Source organism: Vulpes vulpes, chromosome 12 (genome assembly GCF_048418805.1).
Source record: "Vulpes vulpes isolate BD-2025 chromosome 12, VulVul3, whole genome shotgun sequence".
Taxonomy (NCBI): Eukaryota; Metazoa; Chordata; class Mammalia; order Carnivora; family Canidae; genus Vulpes; species Vulpes vulpes.
This window is the reverse complement of record NC_132791.1, coordinates 170,889,928-170,910,022: the sequence shown is the minus strand read 5'-3', so window position 1 is coordinate 170,910,022 and position 20,095 is coordinate 170,889,928. Positions and strand designations below refer to the sequence as shown.

At 45.4% G+C, this 20,095-nt stretch overlaps 1 protein-coding gene across 1 annotated transcript in view; it reads left to right on the top strand.

The window, feature by feature from the left end:
* The first annotated feature begins 471 nt into the window (after positions 1-471).
* Positions 472-20,095, top strand: part of CDH13 (cadherin 13) — a 1,000,623-nt gene continuing 980,999 nt past the window's right edge. The window contains exon 1 of the mRNA XM_026004901.2: positions 472-1,032. Within this exon, the coding sequence (XP_025860686.1) occupies positions 988-1,032 (45 nt within the window). The 5' untranslated portion in view covers positions 472-987. The remainder of the gene's footprint in view (positions 1,033-20,095) is intronic.

Here is a 20,095-nt window from a genome sequence, read left to right as displayed (position 1 = left end):
AGGAGGCTGCATGGAAATGACAAAGTGAGATCTTTACTGCATATTCTTCAATTCCTCCTGGGAAAGGTAGATCTCTATATCCCTCTTGCCCTCATTCCCATAACACCCCACTTATAAAACCCCTTGATCAGCAGCTCTGACTATTCTCAGTCCCTGGGAATAGGTAGGAATTTTTGAAAAATCACATCCATATAGAAAAAAAAAAAGGCTTCCTTAAATCATGGCTCCAAATTTGGTGCCAGATGCACATTTGTGGAGTAGGCGGCCAGTCAGACTCTCACCTGAGCAGTTAATAAAATCTATTGCCCCTTGATGGATTTTTTTTCTGCAAGCAAGAATTGATCTGTCGTCTTGGTGATTTGTGAGATGGCTAGGAAACACCAAACACCATCATGACTTGGGCCACATTAGGGGGGAGAAAAAAAGGAAGAAAGAAAGAAAGAGAAAGAAAGAAAGAAAGAAAAAAAATCCACTGCCAAGTCTTTCCAGGCGTGGAAAGGGCTGGAACTGCTGGGGTCATTTTATTTGATTTATTGGAATTAAAGTGGATCTTATTAACATTTTAATAAAGAGAATCTTTTTTTTTTGCACTGGGCTGGAAGTGTTCTCCAGTCCCCGGTGCAATTCCATTCTCTGCAAAAGTGGAATCGGCTGGCGTTGCCCAGCGTGATTTGTGAGGCTGGGCCCCAACAGCCCAAAAAAGCAAACGGGCTGCCTGCTCCGAGGGACTCGCTCTGTGCGAGGTGCTCGCCCTGTATCTGCCATGCAAAACGAGGGAGCTTTATGAAGGAATCTGTCTTGTAAAGCCATTGGTCCTGGTCATCAGCCTCTACCCAATGCTTTCGTGATGCTGCCGCTGATCTATTTGGGAAGTTGGCTGGCTGGTGAGGCACAGCCTCTCCTCAAAGCCTGGCTCCCACGGAAAATATGCTCAGTGCAGCCAAGTGCATGAATGAAAACGCCGCCGGGCGCTTCTAGTCGGGCAAAATGCAGCCGAGAACTCCGCTCCTTCTGTGCGTTCTCCTGTCCCAGGTAGGGAAGAGGGGCTGCGGGGCGCACCCTGCGCCCGGTTTCTGTGTGCGCGTCGCCGGGCGCGGGCAGGGAGAGGGGCTCTCGGGGGTCGGGGGACTCTGGGGCGCGGCGGCGAAGAAAGCCTGGGGCTTGGAGGGAGGTCATTCCCAGCCCCAGAGATCCGGGGGGGTGGGGGGAGGCTGGTTTCCACTCCGATTCGCCTGTGTGTGTGTGTACGTTCGGGGAGGAGAAGAGAGCTCCCCAGTCCCCCTTTTTTTGCAAGCAGGGGCGACATTCTCGCCTACATCAAGTGGGTAACTTTGATTCGCCTCCTTCGGAGGCTCATGCATTGGAGAAAGCCTCGGTCGGAGGCGACTCCGAGGAGTCCCGGTCTCCCCCCAGCGCAGCGCCGAGCCGGGGAAGCGCCGCTGCGGTCGGGATCGCGGGCTGCGGGCTGCGGGCTGGGGCCGGGGCCGGCCTGGCATCACCGACCGGCCGGGGCGCCCGGGCTCCCCCGCCCAGCCCCGCGGCGCTCCGGAAGGCGCCTCCCGCCCGCCAGTGCTGCAGCCCGGCTGCTGCTGTCGCTCCGAGGCGCCGGCTCCGGCCGCGCCCGCCGCGGGCTCTCCTCCTCCCGACCTCGGGCCGCGAGCGCGCCCCCCTCCCGCCGGGACGCAGGCCCCAGCCCCCTGCGCCCCTTTGTCCAGCCAGCTGGAGCGCCGGCTCGAGCCCCAACTGCCGCCGCCGCTGCCTTCCCGGGCGGCGCGGAGCGCAGAGAAAAGTTCAAGCCTTGCCCACCCGGGCTGCAGCTGCCCGTTAACCCGCGCGGCGCCGCGGCGCTCAGGGCCGGCGACCCGGCCAGGCCGGGGGCGCGGGGCGACCGAGGCCGGTTCCCAGGCGACCACCTCCGCATCCCCGAGATCTCGGGAAGTTTGTGTGCAGGAAAGCAGCACTCCGGGAAGGCCAGACCGGAGGTGCTGGCAGCCGAGGGCACGCCCAGCCCTGCTCTTGGGGCCTGTGGTCTCTGAGAGCGATGGGACCCAGCCCCCAGGCCTCCGGTGAAGCCTTTGGGACTCCCGGTGAGCGGGCAGGCTACAAGTGGGTGCGTGAGATCAAGGCAGAGCCAGGCAGAGAGGAGGGAGGGAGACAGGGAGAGCCTTTGGGTGCTAGGAACGGGCGTTGAGTTCCTGGCCAGGACCCCTGGGTCCCCGGGGAGAGGCACACACGTGTGAGTGTGTGGGTAAGGGGGAGGGGGAGAGAGCTAGGATCCCAGGCCAGGGCTGTCTGGGATGTGGGGATGCAGTGCAGCCTTCTAAGGGAGGCCACTGCTGGATCCATGTTGGGGTTAGACTTTGGAAATGGGCCAGTGTCCCAGGAATGGAGTGACCATGGAAATGATGTAAAAAGTGGGGGCTAGTGGGTGGATGCCAGTGCCTTGGGGGCAGAGTAAGGTGCCTGGCTGCTGAGCCCCTCCCCCACGTATGATTTCCCTCTTCCCTGGATACACAGCCCCCATTCAGGACTGCCCAGTTGTATTCCTCTAATACCAGGGCTTTGCTGGCTGACTGTCTTGGGGTCCCGTAACCACAAATCCCATGTCTGTCCGTGACGTGGTTCACGTCTGTCCCTGAACCAGTTTCCCATACTTTCTGGACTCTGGCTGTCCCTGAGGCTGCATGTGTGTATATATATCCCCATTTAACAGAGTGGATCAGAATATGCCTCTGATTCAGACAGATCCTCTCTGCCATATGCTGGTGGTGCCACCCTGGGCAAGTTGTTTAGTAAATCTGAGCTTTCTGATTCTCCACTGTAAAATAATCTTGTCACCTCCCTGGGATTGCCAGGCAGATTAATTGCATTCAACAGGATGTCCTAGGTAATGCATTTACCATGAGGCCTGGCATACTGGTAACTGTTAGTGTCTGCGAGCACTTACCACAGCCTTTCCTCAGGACTTTACAGTCCTTTCCTCTCTCAGCATGCTTGGACCTCAGTTAGGATTCCAGGGCTTGCCCGGAGTTACTGCCTCCCCTTGAGAGACAGGCCACATGGCAGCACCCAGCAATCCCTGTGCACTAGGGGCTTCTCACATGATACCTTTTGCAAAGCAACTGGTGTGTCTCCTCTTGCTGGGCCCAGATGGCACAGGTGGGTCTGAAGGCTGTCAGCTCACTGGGTTCCTTAGCATGGGGAAGTAGAGGTTTTACCGTGAATTGAATTGCTCTCCGAGGCTTATTTCTCTCTAAGATAGTTATGCATAATCAAAGCAAATGTCCACATTAGGGCGCTAATTGATATCCTGGTTGCAACAGCACCTTGCAGAGAAATCATTTTGGTGCAATTCACTTAATTGGTAAGAGGTTCAAGTGCACAACTCTGTGTGCCATGGTGGAAAGTGGGGAAAGTCTTGGAGCCTTTGAGTCAACAAGCAAAAAACAAAACTTTCTTGAAGTAGAGAGAAAACAGAAGGAAGGGAAAAACAATGTAATAAAGCAAATTAGTCACTCGGTCCTAAGCGGTGTTCAGGCAAGCATGTATGTGTTTTTCCACTGCAGTTATAATACTCCGGGTCTGGCTTTGGAAGCCATCAATCTCTGTACGTTTATTGGCTGGCTGCTGTTTTAGGCATTTTGAAAGGGGGAAGAGGAATTCTAAGCAACAATGGCTGGAAGCTGGCAAAGTCAAGGAACAGTCACCTCTCTTCTCCCCTGGGGTGTTTTGGGAAAAGCTGTCCCAGAACTGGCCTCTGGCATTTAACTATGATAAATAATGAATGTGGAACAGATTAAGGGAGCCCTGACATAGAAATTACACTGTAAGTATGATCCGCCCCCCCCCCCCACCCCAGCCGCTGTTTGGGTATCACTTACAACTAGCTAAAAGTCCTAACAATGAATGAGTAATCCCCCAAGAATTAGAATTTTAGGGAGTGGTTCAGGTTTGGAGAGCGGTCGCTTGGGAGTGACCAAAAACGTTCCACAGAATTCTGAGATGTTGATTTAAAATGGGGAGTTCTTTCTTGGACTCGGAATTTTGATTTTCAGGATTTTAAATAAGAACCAGTGTCTTTCAGTACCCCTGGAACATCATATATTCTGTGTTAAGGGCAGAGGTTATTTGCAGAACCTTTCTGATTAGGAGAAAAGACTGTGGGAGTGGCAGAGAGCACCCCCTGCCCTGGGATGGCCTCAACATGTGACAACCCGTAAGATTTCAAAAGCACTGGGGAAACAGAGACATAAGTCGTGAAAAGAATTGGAGTGGTACAGTTCACATGTCTGAACAATTTTTTTAGCAAGTCCCCAAAGAGACTTAATAAACTGCGAGGCTGAATATGTGATCTGGAGTTTATGTAATGCCACAGTCTATATTAAAAGCCCAACAGTCATCTTAGCTAATCTCTTCTGCTCTGCCTCCCTCCCTTCTCTCCTTTTCTATCTTTAGCCCTTGGGTTTTCCATTAAATAAAATCTATTTCCTTCTAGAAGTATCTCCTATGTGTTATAGTGGAATTGCCCGGCAAACCAATGTACCCAGTAACTGCAGTATGTAAAAGTATCAGCATTTGCATGTGTGCACTGAATCTCAGTTTGAAGTTCACTGTTTAGGTAAAAGTACAGCTAGGTTCTTGCGAATATTCTTCTTTCTTTCCCTCTTTCCAAAAAGAAAGGTGCCTGGGGAGTCCAGGTAGTTTCTGTGAGGTGGAATGAAACTATGGATTCAATGACAGTCATTATCATCTATACAGCCACAGTAGTTCCTATTTCTTTGTGGCTGTGTATGTCCATGTCTGTGTGTTTTGATCTTGTTTTAATACCTGTTGAAAAATTTCTCCAGAAGAGGGCTCCATTCACAGTGTTACAAAATTCTGAATCCACAGCTTATATATTTTAAAGAACTTCAGTGTAGTAGCTCCATCAAAACCCAACTCTTCTCCTTATTCCCAATTATTTGCTACAAGCTCCCCCAACGAGAAGTCCTGCCATTTTGCACGGAGTTTCTTTCCTCCTTTATTCCCTATTATACTTGCTTCTGTTCTGTTTAATTCTACAACTCTGTGGTCCCTCTGAGTATAAGTGCAGGGAGCAGTTGAAAGACCTTTGTAGACAATGCCACATGAAATATGGGGAAGTTTTGAAATTTCCTGGCATTTGATTTTGTTTGGACCTGGTTTTACTCTTTAGGCAGCCAAAAGGCAGGCATAGCTCGGCTGTGAAAGGAGATAATCTTCCCCATTAGGTAACTACCCAGAAGAATGACTCATGGGCCAGATTTGCTCACCCTCCAGCACCAGATGAAAAGGAGAGGGAAATATGTCTGTCATCTAATTACAATAATCAGTTGGGCAGAATCAAATCAAGTGACCAGTGGTTTTGGCATTGTTTCCACTTAGCTGTGGGCAAGGTGCCCACATGCCTGAGAGAATCTGACCCTCCTGAAGGATGCTGCCAATACAATCCCCTGCAGCCTGTCTCCTCTGTAGCTACTTAGGGATCCCAGGCTTAACTCCATATCCCTCAGCAGATGGGGCAAATGATGATGGGCTGGACTATAGGATCCCCTTCATTAGACACTAAGTAGTGGCTTTATTCTAGGTTTAGGGTAGAATGCAATTTCTTTTTCCATTGAGAGAAATAGCTAAGAGCAGGCTAGAGAGGAAAAGAAATGACATTTCAAACTTGAAACACAGCCAGGGCTCATGTTGGTGAACGGGTCACCCGTTGGTTTAGCAGGCTGAAGCTCGAGATACCTGCTTCATGATGCTAATTCTCATCCATCCCAGGTCTGCAAGTCTGGCTTCTGGGCAAAGGTTGAGAAGTCGTAGCCATAGCCCAACTGTGGCTCATGGATGTATCTTGTTTGGCCAAATCTTTTGAAAAGTGGGAAATTGTAAATTTAAAAAAAAATCCAGATTTCTTGCATTTCTTAAAATATCAGAAGGTAAGGCAATCCTAGAGCTTCATTCCCACTTGGCCACAGTTTACTAGAGCAGAGTTCCTACTGCCACCTTTTAGGAAAGACATGCCTCTGTAATTTGCCACAGTCCCTGCCAGTCCCTACTACTCATCTAGCCAATTGTAGCTCATTTATTTTTACTCACTTGCCTCATAGCCATTTGTGTTGGGAACTTCTGCTTTCACAGATTTTGAGGCTTAATCAAATTGATGCAGTCAAGTTTTTAGTGATAGGCTCCTTGAAAAGGAAGGGACAAGCCTCTTTTGATCACTATGAATGAAATGAATTGAGGCTTGCTTTGGAAGAACACGATCAAGGGGACTGCACTTCCATCCTGAGAACATTACCACTGTCATCACTGTGCCACTGGGTGACCAGGGCTACCCAGAACGCTAGGACCCCCAGATCATTATTCCATAGTAATAGTTACACCCAGAGAAGTGATGCATTGCAGCTTGGAGTAAAACTGATGTAGGTACACCAGAGCGTCGGTACACCCAAAACATTGCAGTTAAGGGGCTCTGGGAGTGCTGGATAATAGGTAGGCCCCAGTGCACTGTACGCAGTGTTATACCAAGAGCATCAGTACCCTTGGAGTACAGTGATGCTCTGGGCACTGTCATTCCCACAGTGTTGCTCACCTGCAATATGCGTATCATCAGAATGTCACAATAACTTCTTGTACCCTACAGGGGACTCTGGGCGCACTGGGTGAGCTCTCAAAGCATTTACAACTTTGGGGTATGTTAGCTGCATAGCTTTGTTGCCTAGAGTACTTTTATACACAGAACATCATCACCTCTACCACCAACTGGAATTTGTGTGATGTCCTTATAGTTGCTTTTAACAGTTAACACCCAACATAGTCTACACATAGTGTTAATGCTATAATTAATGTCCTCTGGCTCCATAAATACTAGATTAAACTGTCCATCCATGCCATACCAATAGGTAAGCCCCAGATAACTTGTTTTTCATAGCTTCAGATCCCAAAGAGCAGGGTAAATATAACTACACACACATACCAAAAAAAAAAAAAAAAAAAGTGATTGTTTTTCCTCTGTCAGTTGCCAACAGAAGTCAAATTCCTGAAAATTAGCATTAGCAATAGGCACGTTTTGACATGTCATGTCTCATTTCAAAGGCCCCAGCAAGCGTCACCCAATCTGTTACAGAAGCACAAAGCCCCTGTGTCTCCCAGCTGAGTATAGGCCGGGCTGGGGTGCAGGGCAGCAGCTGCTCAGCTGAGAGCAGCCCTGCCACATGCCTGGGCAGGGCCAGGAAATGAGCTCAGCCCCTGGAGGAGCCTGGGGACCCTGCAAGGAATGTGGCAGCCTCCATCCCTGCCTCACATGGCCTGCAGGCCAAAGTCGCTTCCCTCTGGAGGCGGCAGGGAACCGCTTCCCCATGTGCTGCAGGGATGGTGCCTGCAAATGCCTGAAGCTTGAACTTCTGTGGTAATCTCCCTGTCAACTGATGTAGGGCCTGCAGAAAGTTGCTGGACCCTGCCAGCAGAATCCATAGCTGTCTTAGGCCTCACAGGCTCTGCCTTCAACTGCCATAAGCTGCTGGGCATCTGGGATCATCTAACTCAGGGGTTGCAAACTGTGGCCTATGGGCCAATTCTTGCCTGCAGCCTGTTTTTATAAATAGTTTTATTGGACCATAGCCATGCCCATTCATTTATATAATTGTCTATGGCTGAGCTTGTGCTATAACAACAGGGTTGACACCATATGGCCCACAAAGCCTAAAATATTTACTATTTGGCCCTTTGCAGAAAAAGTTTGCTGGCTCTGCTCTGACTCAGAATTGTAGCCAGAGGGGCTGCAGGAAATCTTCTCAAAGGGCAGGGAGGCATTAGGGATTCAGTCATTAGAGACTGTTCCTCCTAAGCCCCAAGCGCTCAAGTAACTTGACTTCAGGGAGATATACCTGGGACTAAGTGGATTCAGTAAATACCTGTGATGTCCATCCAAAACCTACTATGTGCTCAGGGTACGGCTACTGGAGAGGTGACCCAGCCTCTGCTCTCTTGGGGGTTGGGACCTGAGAGATCCCTTGGCAGGGACATCAATGTCGATTCAGGAATAATTCAAAACAGAGGCAACTGCTATGACGGAAGAAAATACAATTGTGTGAGGTGTGCTGTCCTGTGTATTTTGCTCATCTGTGCCTCATCTTTCTCCCCCACTAAAATATAAGCTCCATTAGAGCATATACTATTGTCTGGTTGGCTTCTGCATCCTCAGGGCCTAGAATAGTGCTGGAATGCAGCAGACCCTCAGCAAACATGAATGAATGAATGAATGAATGAATGAATGAATGAAGAAAAGCATCAGATCTAGATGAAGGACCTGGAAATTTTCCTTGATAGCCTGATGCTTGAGCCACAGTCTGGAGGAGTAGTGAAACCTACAGACAAGGGAACACTGGAAGGTGTAGGCAGGGAAAAGAATTCCAGGCAGAAGGCACAGCCTGAGGGAAGTCTCTGTGCAGGAAGAAATATTGCATAGCTCAAAGAGGATGGTATCGGGAGTCACCGAGTGGTGCCAGAGCCACTGGGGCTTTGGAAGCCATCACAGAGATTTTGGTGTTTGTCCTGGAGCAATGGGCAGCCATTGAAAGTAACAAGGCGAAGGTGTAGTGTGACAAGGTCAGATTTCCTTTTGGAAAGGTCACCCCGGCTGCAGTGTAGTAAATGGATTGGCGCTGGGTATGAGTGGAAGGGAGAAGCCAGTCCAGGCCTGAGATCATGGGAGTGGCAGTGCAGGTGAGGGAAACAGATGCACCACTCAGAGTGTCCAAGAGACATTTAGGGGAGAACCTGGCAGAGCTTGTTAGCTGGGTTCGGAGATGGCAGCGCAAGGGGCAGGGAGCGGTTAAGGAGCAAGCATGAGTTCTGACTCCTATCACTTGGCAGCTTCCTGCCAATTACCTAAATGAGAACCCAGGTGTTTGACATTATAAACAGGGTCTGAGGGCCGTTTCCATAGGGGTGTTAGCCAGGCTGCAGTAATGCTCCTCAGGAGAGGCATCCCAGGCCCCAGTTACTCAGTGCCCACTGATCCAATCCATGCTGGCATCTGGGATGGGCACAGTGGGGGCTTGGAAATGCCCTTGTCTAGAGAGACTGATGTGTACCCTCTATAATTAACCAATCTCTGAGGCTTTTCATGCAAAAGATATTTGGGAGAAACATTGCCAAGCCCTTTAATCGTTTCTTGAACATTCAATCAGCAGCACTAGAAATATTTCTTACATGAAGCAAATAATGATCTACTACTTTCAGCAATCACTTTGCGAATGCTAACAAGTCTTCATTTCAGCATGTTGGATATAGCCGTGGTGACTCTTATGTTTCCAGGTGGAGTAGCAGAGTCTTCAACGGGGTGCCAGGGAGTGGTATGTTGGCAAATGTTTAACAACTGGGTTTTCTTAAAAAAGGGGGGGGCACAGGTACTTTATCCTCAGAAGGCTAGGGATGCTTAGGTGTCTGCATTTATTGAGGCATTTAGGGAATTCATAGGTAAACAAGATGGATGTAGGATCTGTTCTCATGGGGCTTGCCATCTACCCAGGGCAGTCATTAAGAAACAAGAAAGTATATTTTATGGAGCACCTGGGTGGCTCAGTAAATTAAGCATCTGCCTTCAGCTCAGGTCATGATATTAGGGTCCTGGGATGGAGCCCCATATTGGGCTCCCTGCTCAGTGGAGTCCTGATTCTGCTTCTCCCTCTGCCACCTCATGCTCTCTCTCTCTCTCTCAAATAAATAAATAAAATCTTTTTAAAAAAGAAACAAGAACTTAAATAACAGAAATAATATGAAATTGGTAATTGTTACCATAAGACTCAATAAGAACTAAAACAGTATTGGAGGGGTGGTTGCTATGCCCTCCCTCCCCTTCTCCCACCTTCTTCCTCCAGCCCCTTTCATCCATCTTTTCTTCTTTCTTTTCATAATCATTAAAATCTACTCAGTGCCGAGAAGGCTGCAAACTTGGAATTTAACAATGAATACACACCTGGTCCTGGATTGAGAAAGTGCTGGAGGTGAAACAGGGCCTATGGTCTGCCAGGACTCAGAGGAGCCAGACTCTCAGATTGCTTAGGGGAGTTAGGGAGATATCTGAGATTTTAAGAAGTGAGTTTGACTCCTGGCCATTTGCATGCCGAGTGACCTCAGATAAGTAACTTTATTTCCCTCCTCTTCTGTTTCCTCCTGTGCCTGAACAAGGAGAGAGAACATCTATATCTCCCCAGCAGGGTTTTGGTGAGGATTAAATAAGCACATACTGGTGACTTCATCCCATGATTGGCAAATATTTGGTGCTAAAGGAATGTTGGTTATATTAACTTTCACCCACTGCGCTCCAAGGGAACTTGGAGCTTTCAGGTACCATGAAGCCTGAGCCTTGATAATTTGACCAACTTAGAGGTGAAAAAAATGCTTGCATATTTAAAATGCATGGACATTAAAAAAATTAAAGTTTGCTCTCTAGAGAAGGATTTGCCAATTCCCATATTGGTAGCTCCCCAAAGATCCTTCCCCTGGGGATTTCATGCCTCATAAAATCATTTGATCTGGTGGGATCTTATCTTCTAGATATATCTGCTCAGTGGCTGTTTCCCTGAGGCTTTATCAGGGCAGTGTGTTGGCGGGTGTATGTGTCAGCACCAGGAACACTTATGATTATTATTTAAAATATATCAAAATACCTGTAGTAAATTTACTGTATAACTTATTGCTATGTGCCAGACGCATACATTATCTGTAATCTTTATTGCAACCCTTAGGAACAACTATTCTTATCCTCATTCTATATGCAATGAAAAGGAGTTCAGAGTGGTTGAGTCATTTACCTAAGGCCACACAGCCACTGAGAACTGGGACCAGGAATTGAACCCATGCATTTATGATTCCTGTGCATGTGTATTTTCCTCCATATTTCACTCACATAAAAAGGCCTGATCCCTTATCCCCCCCAAATGTGTAAGAATTTTCTCCCTTGACTATTTTGTTTTCTGGTTCTCCTGGAGTCAAAGTGGCTATATGTAGTGACCTCATTTCTGAATTTTGGTCTCTAAAAGTGGGCCTGGGACCTGGGCCTCCTGTCTGGGTTAATGGCTACAACTTTCCGAATGGAGTTAGGCCAGTCATTTGTGTTGTCACTGAGGCCTTGTTTTTGACCAGAGGCAAAGAATCCACCCATACTGCATGCTTGACCCAGCAAGAATGGCCATCTTATTAAGACTAGCCACACAACGGGCAGCCCGGGTGGCTCAGCGGTTTAGCACCGCCTTCAGCCCAGGGCATGATCCTGGAGTCCTGGGATTGAGTCCCACGTCAGGCTCCCTGTGTGGAGCCTGCTTCTCTCTCTGCCTGTGTCTCTGCCTCTCTCTGTGTTTCTCATGAATAAATAAATAAATCTTAAAAAAAAAAAAAAAAAAAAGACTAGCCACACAGGACTCAATGAGGGTGTGGCTCCTCTGCAGCTTCCAGCACAGGTAAATTCTCTAGGGGTATATTTGCTGGCAGTTTCCTGCCTGCTGCTAAGCTCTAAGGCTAGATGGTGTTCTTCCCAAGGGGTGCCAAGGAGCTCAATGATTCCTGAATGCTACTGTCTACAGTAACATTTTCCCCACTCACTCCACAGAAAATGAGAAATATACAGCCTGTAGCTATATTGAGACAAACCAATCTATCGGGCATTGCAACAGAACTGAATCTAACCTCAAATGTAGTTCTGTTTTACCAAAAGAGTTTTCTTTTTTTCCTTTTAATTCAATTTAAGTGCCTTTAGTCAGGGTAGCCGTTGATTCCATGAACATTTGTTGAATGCCTGTTATGTGCCTGGCACTGTCTTACGTACTGTCGACAGAGCAGAGAGCACTCACAGAGCCCCTGTGCGAGTGGATGTACCTATCCTCCCTTTGCCCCAGTCCTTACCACTCTGCATGGTGGCCTTGCATTTCTGTCTCTCTCAGAACCTTTTTTTTTTTTTTTAAAGATTTTATTTATTTATTCATGAGAGAAAGAGAGAGAGGGGCAGAGACATAGGCAGAGGGAGAAGCAGGCTCCATGCAGGAAGCCTGATGCAGGACTCGATCCTGGGACCCCCAGGATCACACCGTCAGCCAAAGGCAGATACTCAACCGCTGAGCCACCCATCCCTCTAAGGACCTTTGTATCTGTGCATCCCAATCTGTACATTTCATGTTTAAGTCATTCATTTAACAAATATTAACTGATCAACCACAGGGTAAGCCACATTGAAGAAAGACAAGCTTGCCTGCCCTCATTGTTGTCTACGTTCTAATGAGGGAGAAAGACTGTAAACCTTAAAAATAAGTAAGTACAATAATTTTGGATAGTGATGCTGTAAAACAAAATGGGATAGGCAGTTGTTCTGAGTTTATTCACAGTCCTCTTTGGGGGTGGAAAGGTCATTGTTCTGATGCAATGATCTTTTCTATGTTTTAGAGACGAAATGTCCTATTGTTTGTAAAATGAAGTTAGTTAACTAATTGCCGATCCCATTTTTGTCTTCTATTTATCATGGTAAATAGAGAAGTAAAGTATCGCTGGCAAACCTTTATCCATCCTATATTTTTTGTTTTTCTTGAAAATTTGTTTTTGGGAATCTAAAAATATGGTAACCAAGAATTTAAACTACAGGTAGGTAGTCTTCTTCTGTAAAGAATAAATATATGTCTCTTTTGCAGTTACTCAACACTATCAATGTAGCGTAAAAACAGCTGCACGAACCATGTGAACAAATGGGCTGGGCTGCTTTCAATAAAACTTTATTCAGAAAAACAGGCAGAGCTGGATTTGGCCCTTGGGCTATTCTTTGCCACCTTCTGATCAGAACCCCAGCCACCTCACCAGTTGGTCAAATTGGGATAGGGTCAAGGCCAGGGAAAGAAACCAGATGTTTTCTTTGGCCTGTTGTTACCGTGAGAATGTGGTATTTCTTTAGGAAGATAGTATCATTGGATTATTCCACATTAACTCTAATCAAGGTAAAGATTAACTATGGAACACAATTCTCAGACAAGGACTGAAATATATAATTCAGCTTTTGTAGTATTATCTGGACTACAATTTTTAAGCCTTCCTCATCACTCAAAGGTGTATTGGTATTAAACACTATCTTAGGCTGCATTCCTTAGTACAACCTAAGTGATGGAGATATAGGCTTCGATGCAGGGAGCTAATCTGAGAGATGACCCTAAGGCATAGAAATAAGGAACAAGAAAGAAGGAAAGCCAAAAAAAGCTCTTTGAGCTGGTTACTATCATGGGCAACTAGGGCTCATTACTGCTAGGACTCCTCAGAAGAATTGCATAAAATCTGCTTTAGAATAGTCTCTTTGCTGGATAGGAAGCTGGGGTGTATACCCACTATGCCCATCTTCCATTGGTCAAGGGTGGCCCCTAATACCATTGGTTTCTCTGTGCTTCCCTGATAAGCCTTTTTGGTTCTGGGGGAGCAACCATGGTTTTGGAGAAGTCCTGAGTAGAAAAATAGAGTGGTGTGACAGGTGCTTGGATTGGCAGTTTGTGCCCTGGATAGGGCGTGAGTATATAAGAGATTCCAGTTGCCTCTGTTACATATTGCCCAAAACTTCCTCAATAGAGCTTATGTTAAAGGGAAGGGTTATGGGTTCTGTTTGTTTTGTTTTTTTTAAACCACTGAGTTTGGTTTAGTACCCACCTGCAGGTACTCTCTTTCCCACTAGATGGTACCAGTATGCCAAAGCCCTGGAATGCTACCTTTGGGCCTCATCTTTGGCATGGATATATTTCCGCTACTTATAAACAATTAAGGAATAAATAAGTTGAGGTTGGAGGAACAGACTATGGTTGTTTGGGGGACATAAGATGGGAGAAAAATGGAGGTTATCTAAACAGTTACCTTCATTCATTCATTCACCAACAAATCTTACTGGCCACCCACTGGGTGCTCAACGCTCTTTTCAGCATTGGGAATACAGATATAAGCAATGTACACAAAGTCCCTAACCTGGTGAGCTTCTGTACTAGCTGGAGGAGAGACAATAAAAAAATGAACAGGTATATACATGATGTCTGTCATGTGGTGAGTTCTGTGGAGAGCACAGTCCTTCTGTTGTCTATCTGCTTGTCTTGCCAGCTAGTAGGGTGAGAGATTATTTCCATCGGTTTCTTAAACCCCAGTCTGCCCCTCAGCAACCTCTTGTGATCCTGTTTTTGTGGTTTATTCTCACAATGAGACTGTGAGCTTGTGGAGGGCAGAAATTGTGCTAATGGGTGTTTGGGCAAATGGGACCAAGTGGAACCCCTATAGCTCACCTCAACCAATGGCTCATTGGTTGATTTCATTTGTTTGGAATCATTCTGAATTGTTACTGTTGTTGACACACAATAGAGTTGCATCTTACTCAGGGGTTAGATTATAAAATCAAGGTTTAAGGCAGACACAGTTGTCATTAACCTTGAAATATCTTAAGTTGCCCATTAAATTGCAGTCTGTGTGGCTTTGTGTGTGCATCCCTGTACTGTAATCAACATGTAACATTGTATAATGCATGCCATAATGTACAGTGCATAATAAAGAATACAGGCAAGATATAATTTTACAGAATTTAATTGCAGTATTTAAATTGTTCTTTTTCCTTCTTTTTTCAGTGGAAGAGCTGGATTTCCGTTAGTTAAATGTGCATATGATAAGACTTTACTGTATTTATTCAAGCTGGTTTTTTAATTGTATGATCCTCACCAGGCTGTGTACTAGGGAGAGCAAGAGCTGTGTTCTCTGTGATCTGTTCATCTCTGGGTTGCCACATGCTTTGGGGAAGAGGAACAGCATACAAGTAATAGTAGTAGTAGCAGTAGTGGAGGTTTATATTTAAGGGCCTATGAGCTAGGCCCTGTGTGAGTGCTTTAGATGTATTAATTAGCACTTTTAATCTTCCTAAAGACTCTATGGTGTATCTACTCTGATTTTAATTCCATTTCACAGATGGAGAAATTCCGGGAGAACTGGATAAAGGTCACACAGCTTTTGAACTCTGGGGCCAAGATTCAAATGTAAACAGTCTCGGACATAAAAGGCCACATGTTGTATGATTCCATGAAATGGAAAGAATTGTCCAGAACAGGCAAACACATAGAGACAGAAAGTAGAGTAGTGGTTGCCGAGGGCCCCAGGTGAGAGCAGCAGGGAATGAGGAGTGACTGCAAATGAGCGTGGGATTTTTTGGGGGAGAGTGATGGAAATGTTATGGAATGAGAGAGTGATGATGGTGGCACTAGTCTGTGAGTATACTAAAAATCACAGAATTATATACGTTAACAGGGTGAACCTTATAGTGTGTGGATCATGTTTCAATAAAGCTGTTATTCAACAGGAAAGCAAGCAAACATCAGGCAGTCCAACCTCAGGGCTCTTGTGTGGCCATCCCTGAGCTCTCCTACAGGTGCTTACCAAGTGCTAGTGGCATTCTATTCTCTTCTTACATTAACACTACTATTCCTCACAAGGGCCCTATCATCTAACCTCATTTCAGAGATCAGAAAACTGAGGCAGACATATACTGAGGAACATGGGCCTGGCCAGTGATGCAGGCAGTTGTAGGCCTGAAGCATACTGGTTTTCACACATTTTATTAATGAAAAGCAATCTCAGTTAACCAGCTACAGGTAACTTGGCTTATTAGAAACTAAGCAGTGGTTCTTCACTTTTGTTTTGCAGATTTGCAAAGTGGATCAAGATCCTTCTTTCCTTACTGGTTATTATTCCTCTCTGGCCCAGGTGGGCTTGGTTTAGGGTACTGGCACGGAGAGACTATAGGGTCTTAGTGTGTGTGTTAGAAGATGTGTTAGTGTGGCTGACTTCTAAAAGCAATAAGCATAAGTGGCTCAGGACCTGGGAGAGAGAGAAGAGGAAGAGGGGGAGAGAACCAATTGACATATTAATTGTCATTGTACTCAAGTTGATACCAGATTGCTGAAAGGATTCATACAAATTAACAAGAATGTTTGGCACCCCTTGGCTGTTTCAGTTGAAAACTTCATGGCCTGGCAATAAAAAGGAATCTGAGGTCTAAGACAGGGGGAAGAAGCTCTTTGCTTACACTTGTCATGCAGTGCCTCCAAATCAAGGCCCCCACCCCCATAAACACTCCCTCCTAAAGCACCTGCCACCCTCACTAGATGTCTTTTGATTCCCAAGCTCTGTAAACATGAGATTTATTCCTCTCTACCTTCACTCCTATGTTGATGATTTGTATTTACCTTTCATGTTTAAAATACAGAGTGATGAAGCCATTAGCCAAGCACAGTACAGCAGGAAAGGGCAGCAGGGCTTGCCCCTGGATCCAGCCCAGGATGCCTGTTTGTGGTCCTGGAGGGTGAGAATTTATAAAGCCAAAGCCAAAGGACTATAAATATCTTCCTGGGTCTCCAGTCTGTTGGAGCAGCTGTGACTTGAGCTGGGGTAGGAGCTGGGATTGAAAGCATTCTGGCTGAGATCTGGCTTCCCAGGTGGCTGGCCTTGTGGTGGCAGGGAGTCTGCTTAGCCACCTAGATTCTTGAAGCCTTCCTGGGTAGCAACAGATGATTATACAAAACCATATGAGTATATGATCTTCCAATGTGTTTTGCAAAGTGTTTTCTGAAGAGGTACTGATTCCATGAGAGGTTAATGAAAGCTCTGGAAAAAATAGGTTGCATGAGCTAATATTTTGAGAAACTCTGGACTTACTGATAGGTTGTATTTTGTTTTTCACAACTGAATGTCTCAGGCTTTATTGTGCATTTGAGTTTCAAAGAAGGGCTCCCCAAGGCTGCATTTCCAATGTTCTTCCTAAATTCCCAGTGGTAAGGGAACTCTTGCATAGAGTATGTCATGAGACAATGATGCACAGGATAAATGTGAGAAATAAGCTGTAGACTCTGGGGTCTCAGAGTTTGGACCTGCATCATCAGAACCAGAAGTGTCAGCATCACCTGGGAGCTTGTTAGAAATGAATTATCTACTCACAATCTACTGAATCAGAGATTCTGGGGTGGATCCAGCAAACCATGTCTTCACATACTTGCCCCTTAGGGGATTCTGATGCTCCCTTAAGTTTGAAACCTGCTGCTCCAGTTGGCTCTGGGGAAAGAGACCTTTCTGATGTTATTTGGATGAAGGAGGGAAACATGTGCCTAGTGCAGCATCTATGCTCCTCTGAGGAAAGTGGAGATGAAAACATGCAGACCACGGAGATATAGGAATGGAGGCCAAAGGTTCTGCTCTATCCTATTATGGACAGGTACTTATGTCTGGGAGACCCTGAGCTATGTTCACATGATGTCTTCAGTGACAGCTGTGGTTGACACAGGCAGACCAGAAGACCTGGAGTGAGGACAGAAGCACTTGGGAAGTATGTATAGAGGAGGAAAACTTCATCTTAGGTTTTTATCTGGGACTCGTCAAGGAAAAGAAAGATTAACAAGAGAAAAACCATCAGCTTATTAATATGTATACCTCATGTGTGCATGATAGGAAAAAAATGAGAAACTCTCAGAAGTGGCTTAGAACTCCAGCTTAAATATCATGTTAAGCTAAAGACAAGAGAGAAAAAGGTGTGGGGAGGCCAGCTGTGAGGGTGTAATGGGGTTGAAAACAAGAATCAGATTTGTTATGCAGGTTTAAGTCAGTGCCTTGCCCATTGATAAGGATCTGAAGTTGTCTACAGGGAATAATATCTGTCCTTCTTGGTAGAGAGTGGAGGAAGGACACCTTTATAAATTCTAGGTCCTGATTTTAGGCAAATAGGAAGAGGTCAGTAAGATTTTCTTGTATCTGCTTCTTCTCAGTTGCCTTCAGCTCAAAATAATCCTTATGACAGAGTGGCATGTTTTGGATGGCATATTCTGCTATCTTTCATCTGACTTAGCACCCACTTCCTTTGACTTTATGTGTGTGTGTATAGTATGTAGTGTGTGTATATATGCACATATAATGCATACAGACAAAGCATACATATATACACACAGATGTATACATCTATGGTACATGCATACAATATAATAGATAGACATATATGTGTATACACACATAGAACATATACATATAAATACATGTATATATTCTATATATACATATGATACTATTAAGCTGTAGTCACAATTGGCACTCATTAAATTCTAGGCTCTATTCTTTGAGTTAAGTTTCCTAAGGTGAACCAGACAGATGCAGAGGCTGCATCTGCTGAACTTGTAGAGATTACAGACTGAAGGGGAGAATGACAGAACATGACACTGCTGAGTTTGTGAGAAGAGCTAGGTCTATAGTCATTGGATTTTGAAGCCCATCCAGAATAACTCTTTGTGTGCCATTATGAATCTTTGCTGATATTTCCAATATTGCCCATGATTCTTACTTGTGAAGTACAGTCTAAATGGGTGGTTCTCAAATGGGGGCAATTGTACCTCCCAGGGGACATATGGTAATGTCTGGAGGTATGTTTGTTTATCACAACTTGGGGAGAAGGCACTATTGGCATTTGGTAGATAGAGGCCAGATGTGCTATTCAACATCCTACAGTACATAGGACAGCCCCCACTGCAAAGAATTATCCCAGCCTAAATGTCAATAGCATGAGTGTGAGGAAACCAAGTCTAAGTGTAGAGCTTCATGCTCACCCAACACACACAGGAATATTGGTCTCTACCCCATCACATTCTAGAAGCCACAACCCAAAGCTGGCTCTGTGAAAATAAAATTAGCAAATTACTATCCATGTATAATTTTTCAGAAGGTAAAACTATGAATCTCTGGTAAATATAAACATTAATTCATTAATTTATGCAGAAACCAATAAGATGCTATGATGGCTTCAAAGGGCATTTAAGAATCTAGGGTATTTCTGAGCAATTTGGCAAAGAAGTATTAGGATAAGATTTCTGAGTTAGAAAAAAAAATACAGTTAATGTGCAACATGCCTAAACCTTGGGGGTTATTTGTTCCATGAGACAAATTAGTTTTGTTTCTACTAGACAAAAATCGACAAGTAACCGGTAAGTTTACTCTCTGGGACCTTCCATCAAGAGCAAACAACAAGGTGAACAAAGAATATGCACCTAGACATCTGCTGGCGACCTTTGTCCCTGAATGATATTCAGAGGATTTCCATCAATCATTTTGGCCATGTTTACAAGCTTTGGATAATTTTTTTCTAATCCTTACACATGATTTTTAATTTACTAGTGCTGCCTGACTGAAATAGCCTGTGAAATATGGGGCAAAGAAATGGAAGAGTCAGCTGAGGTCTAAGAGGTGGTAGGAGGAGAGATTTCGTAGGTCAAGTTAATTGTGTAGATGCCATCTCCTAACTGCCTTTGATTAAGTGTGTGCTGTGCTACATGCTTTCATTCAACCCTATTAGGTGGGACTGACCATTGTCCACATCTGCCAATGAGGAAACTGGGTCAGAGGGAGAGTTAGAATGTCAGTTTCAGACATGTGCAAAGTAAGGCTAAAATGGTGTGGAAACAAGACCAAAAGGGGAGAACTAGAGAAGGAAGGGGGAGTGTTACAAGCTGGAGAAAAGCATAAGTCCAATTTGAGGCAGAAGTACTCCTACCATATTCAGGAGGCAACAGGGAGGCTATTCTGGGTGACAATAAATGTGAACACAGTGTGAAATTGGATCAGTACTACAGAGATGGCAGTTATTATTAGTATCAGTGTTATTTTAGCCAAAGGATCTCACTACTGCCATAGGGCAGTACCTGGCAGTAACCCATGGTGGTTAGGATCCCAGGCCTTGGGGGAAGCTAGAAGTGGTTTGGATCTCAGCTCTGCCCCTGGAGGTCCATGTGGCCATGGCCATTTCTGTGCCTCAATGATCAAATCTATGAAATGAGGGCCATTAATACCTACCTGATACATCTGGGATGGGGATTCAAGACAACCCTGTAAAATCTTGCTTGAGAAAATGATAAACCCTTGAGAAATGGCAAATGGTTCTTTGAGAAGGTGAATAGACAGGATTTAGCAGATGATGGTTAGCCATTTGTAAGTGTCACAGTCTCAGAAAAGCAGATTCTGAAAGGAGGATTGGAGTGCAATTAATTCATCTGGGAGGTGA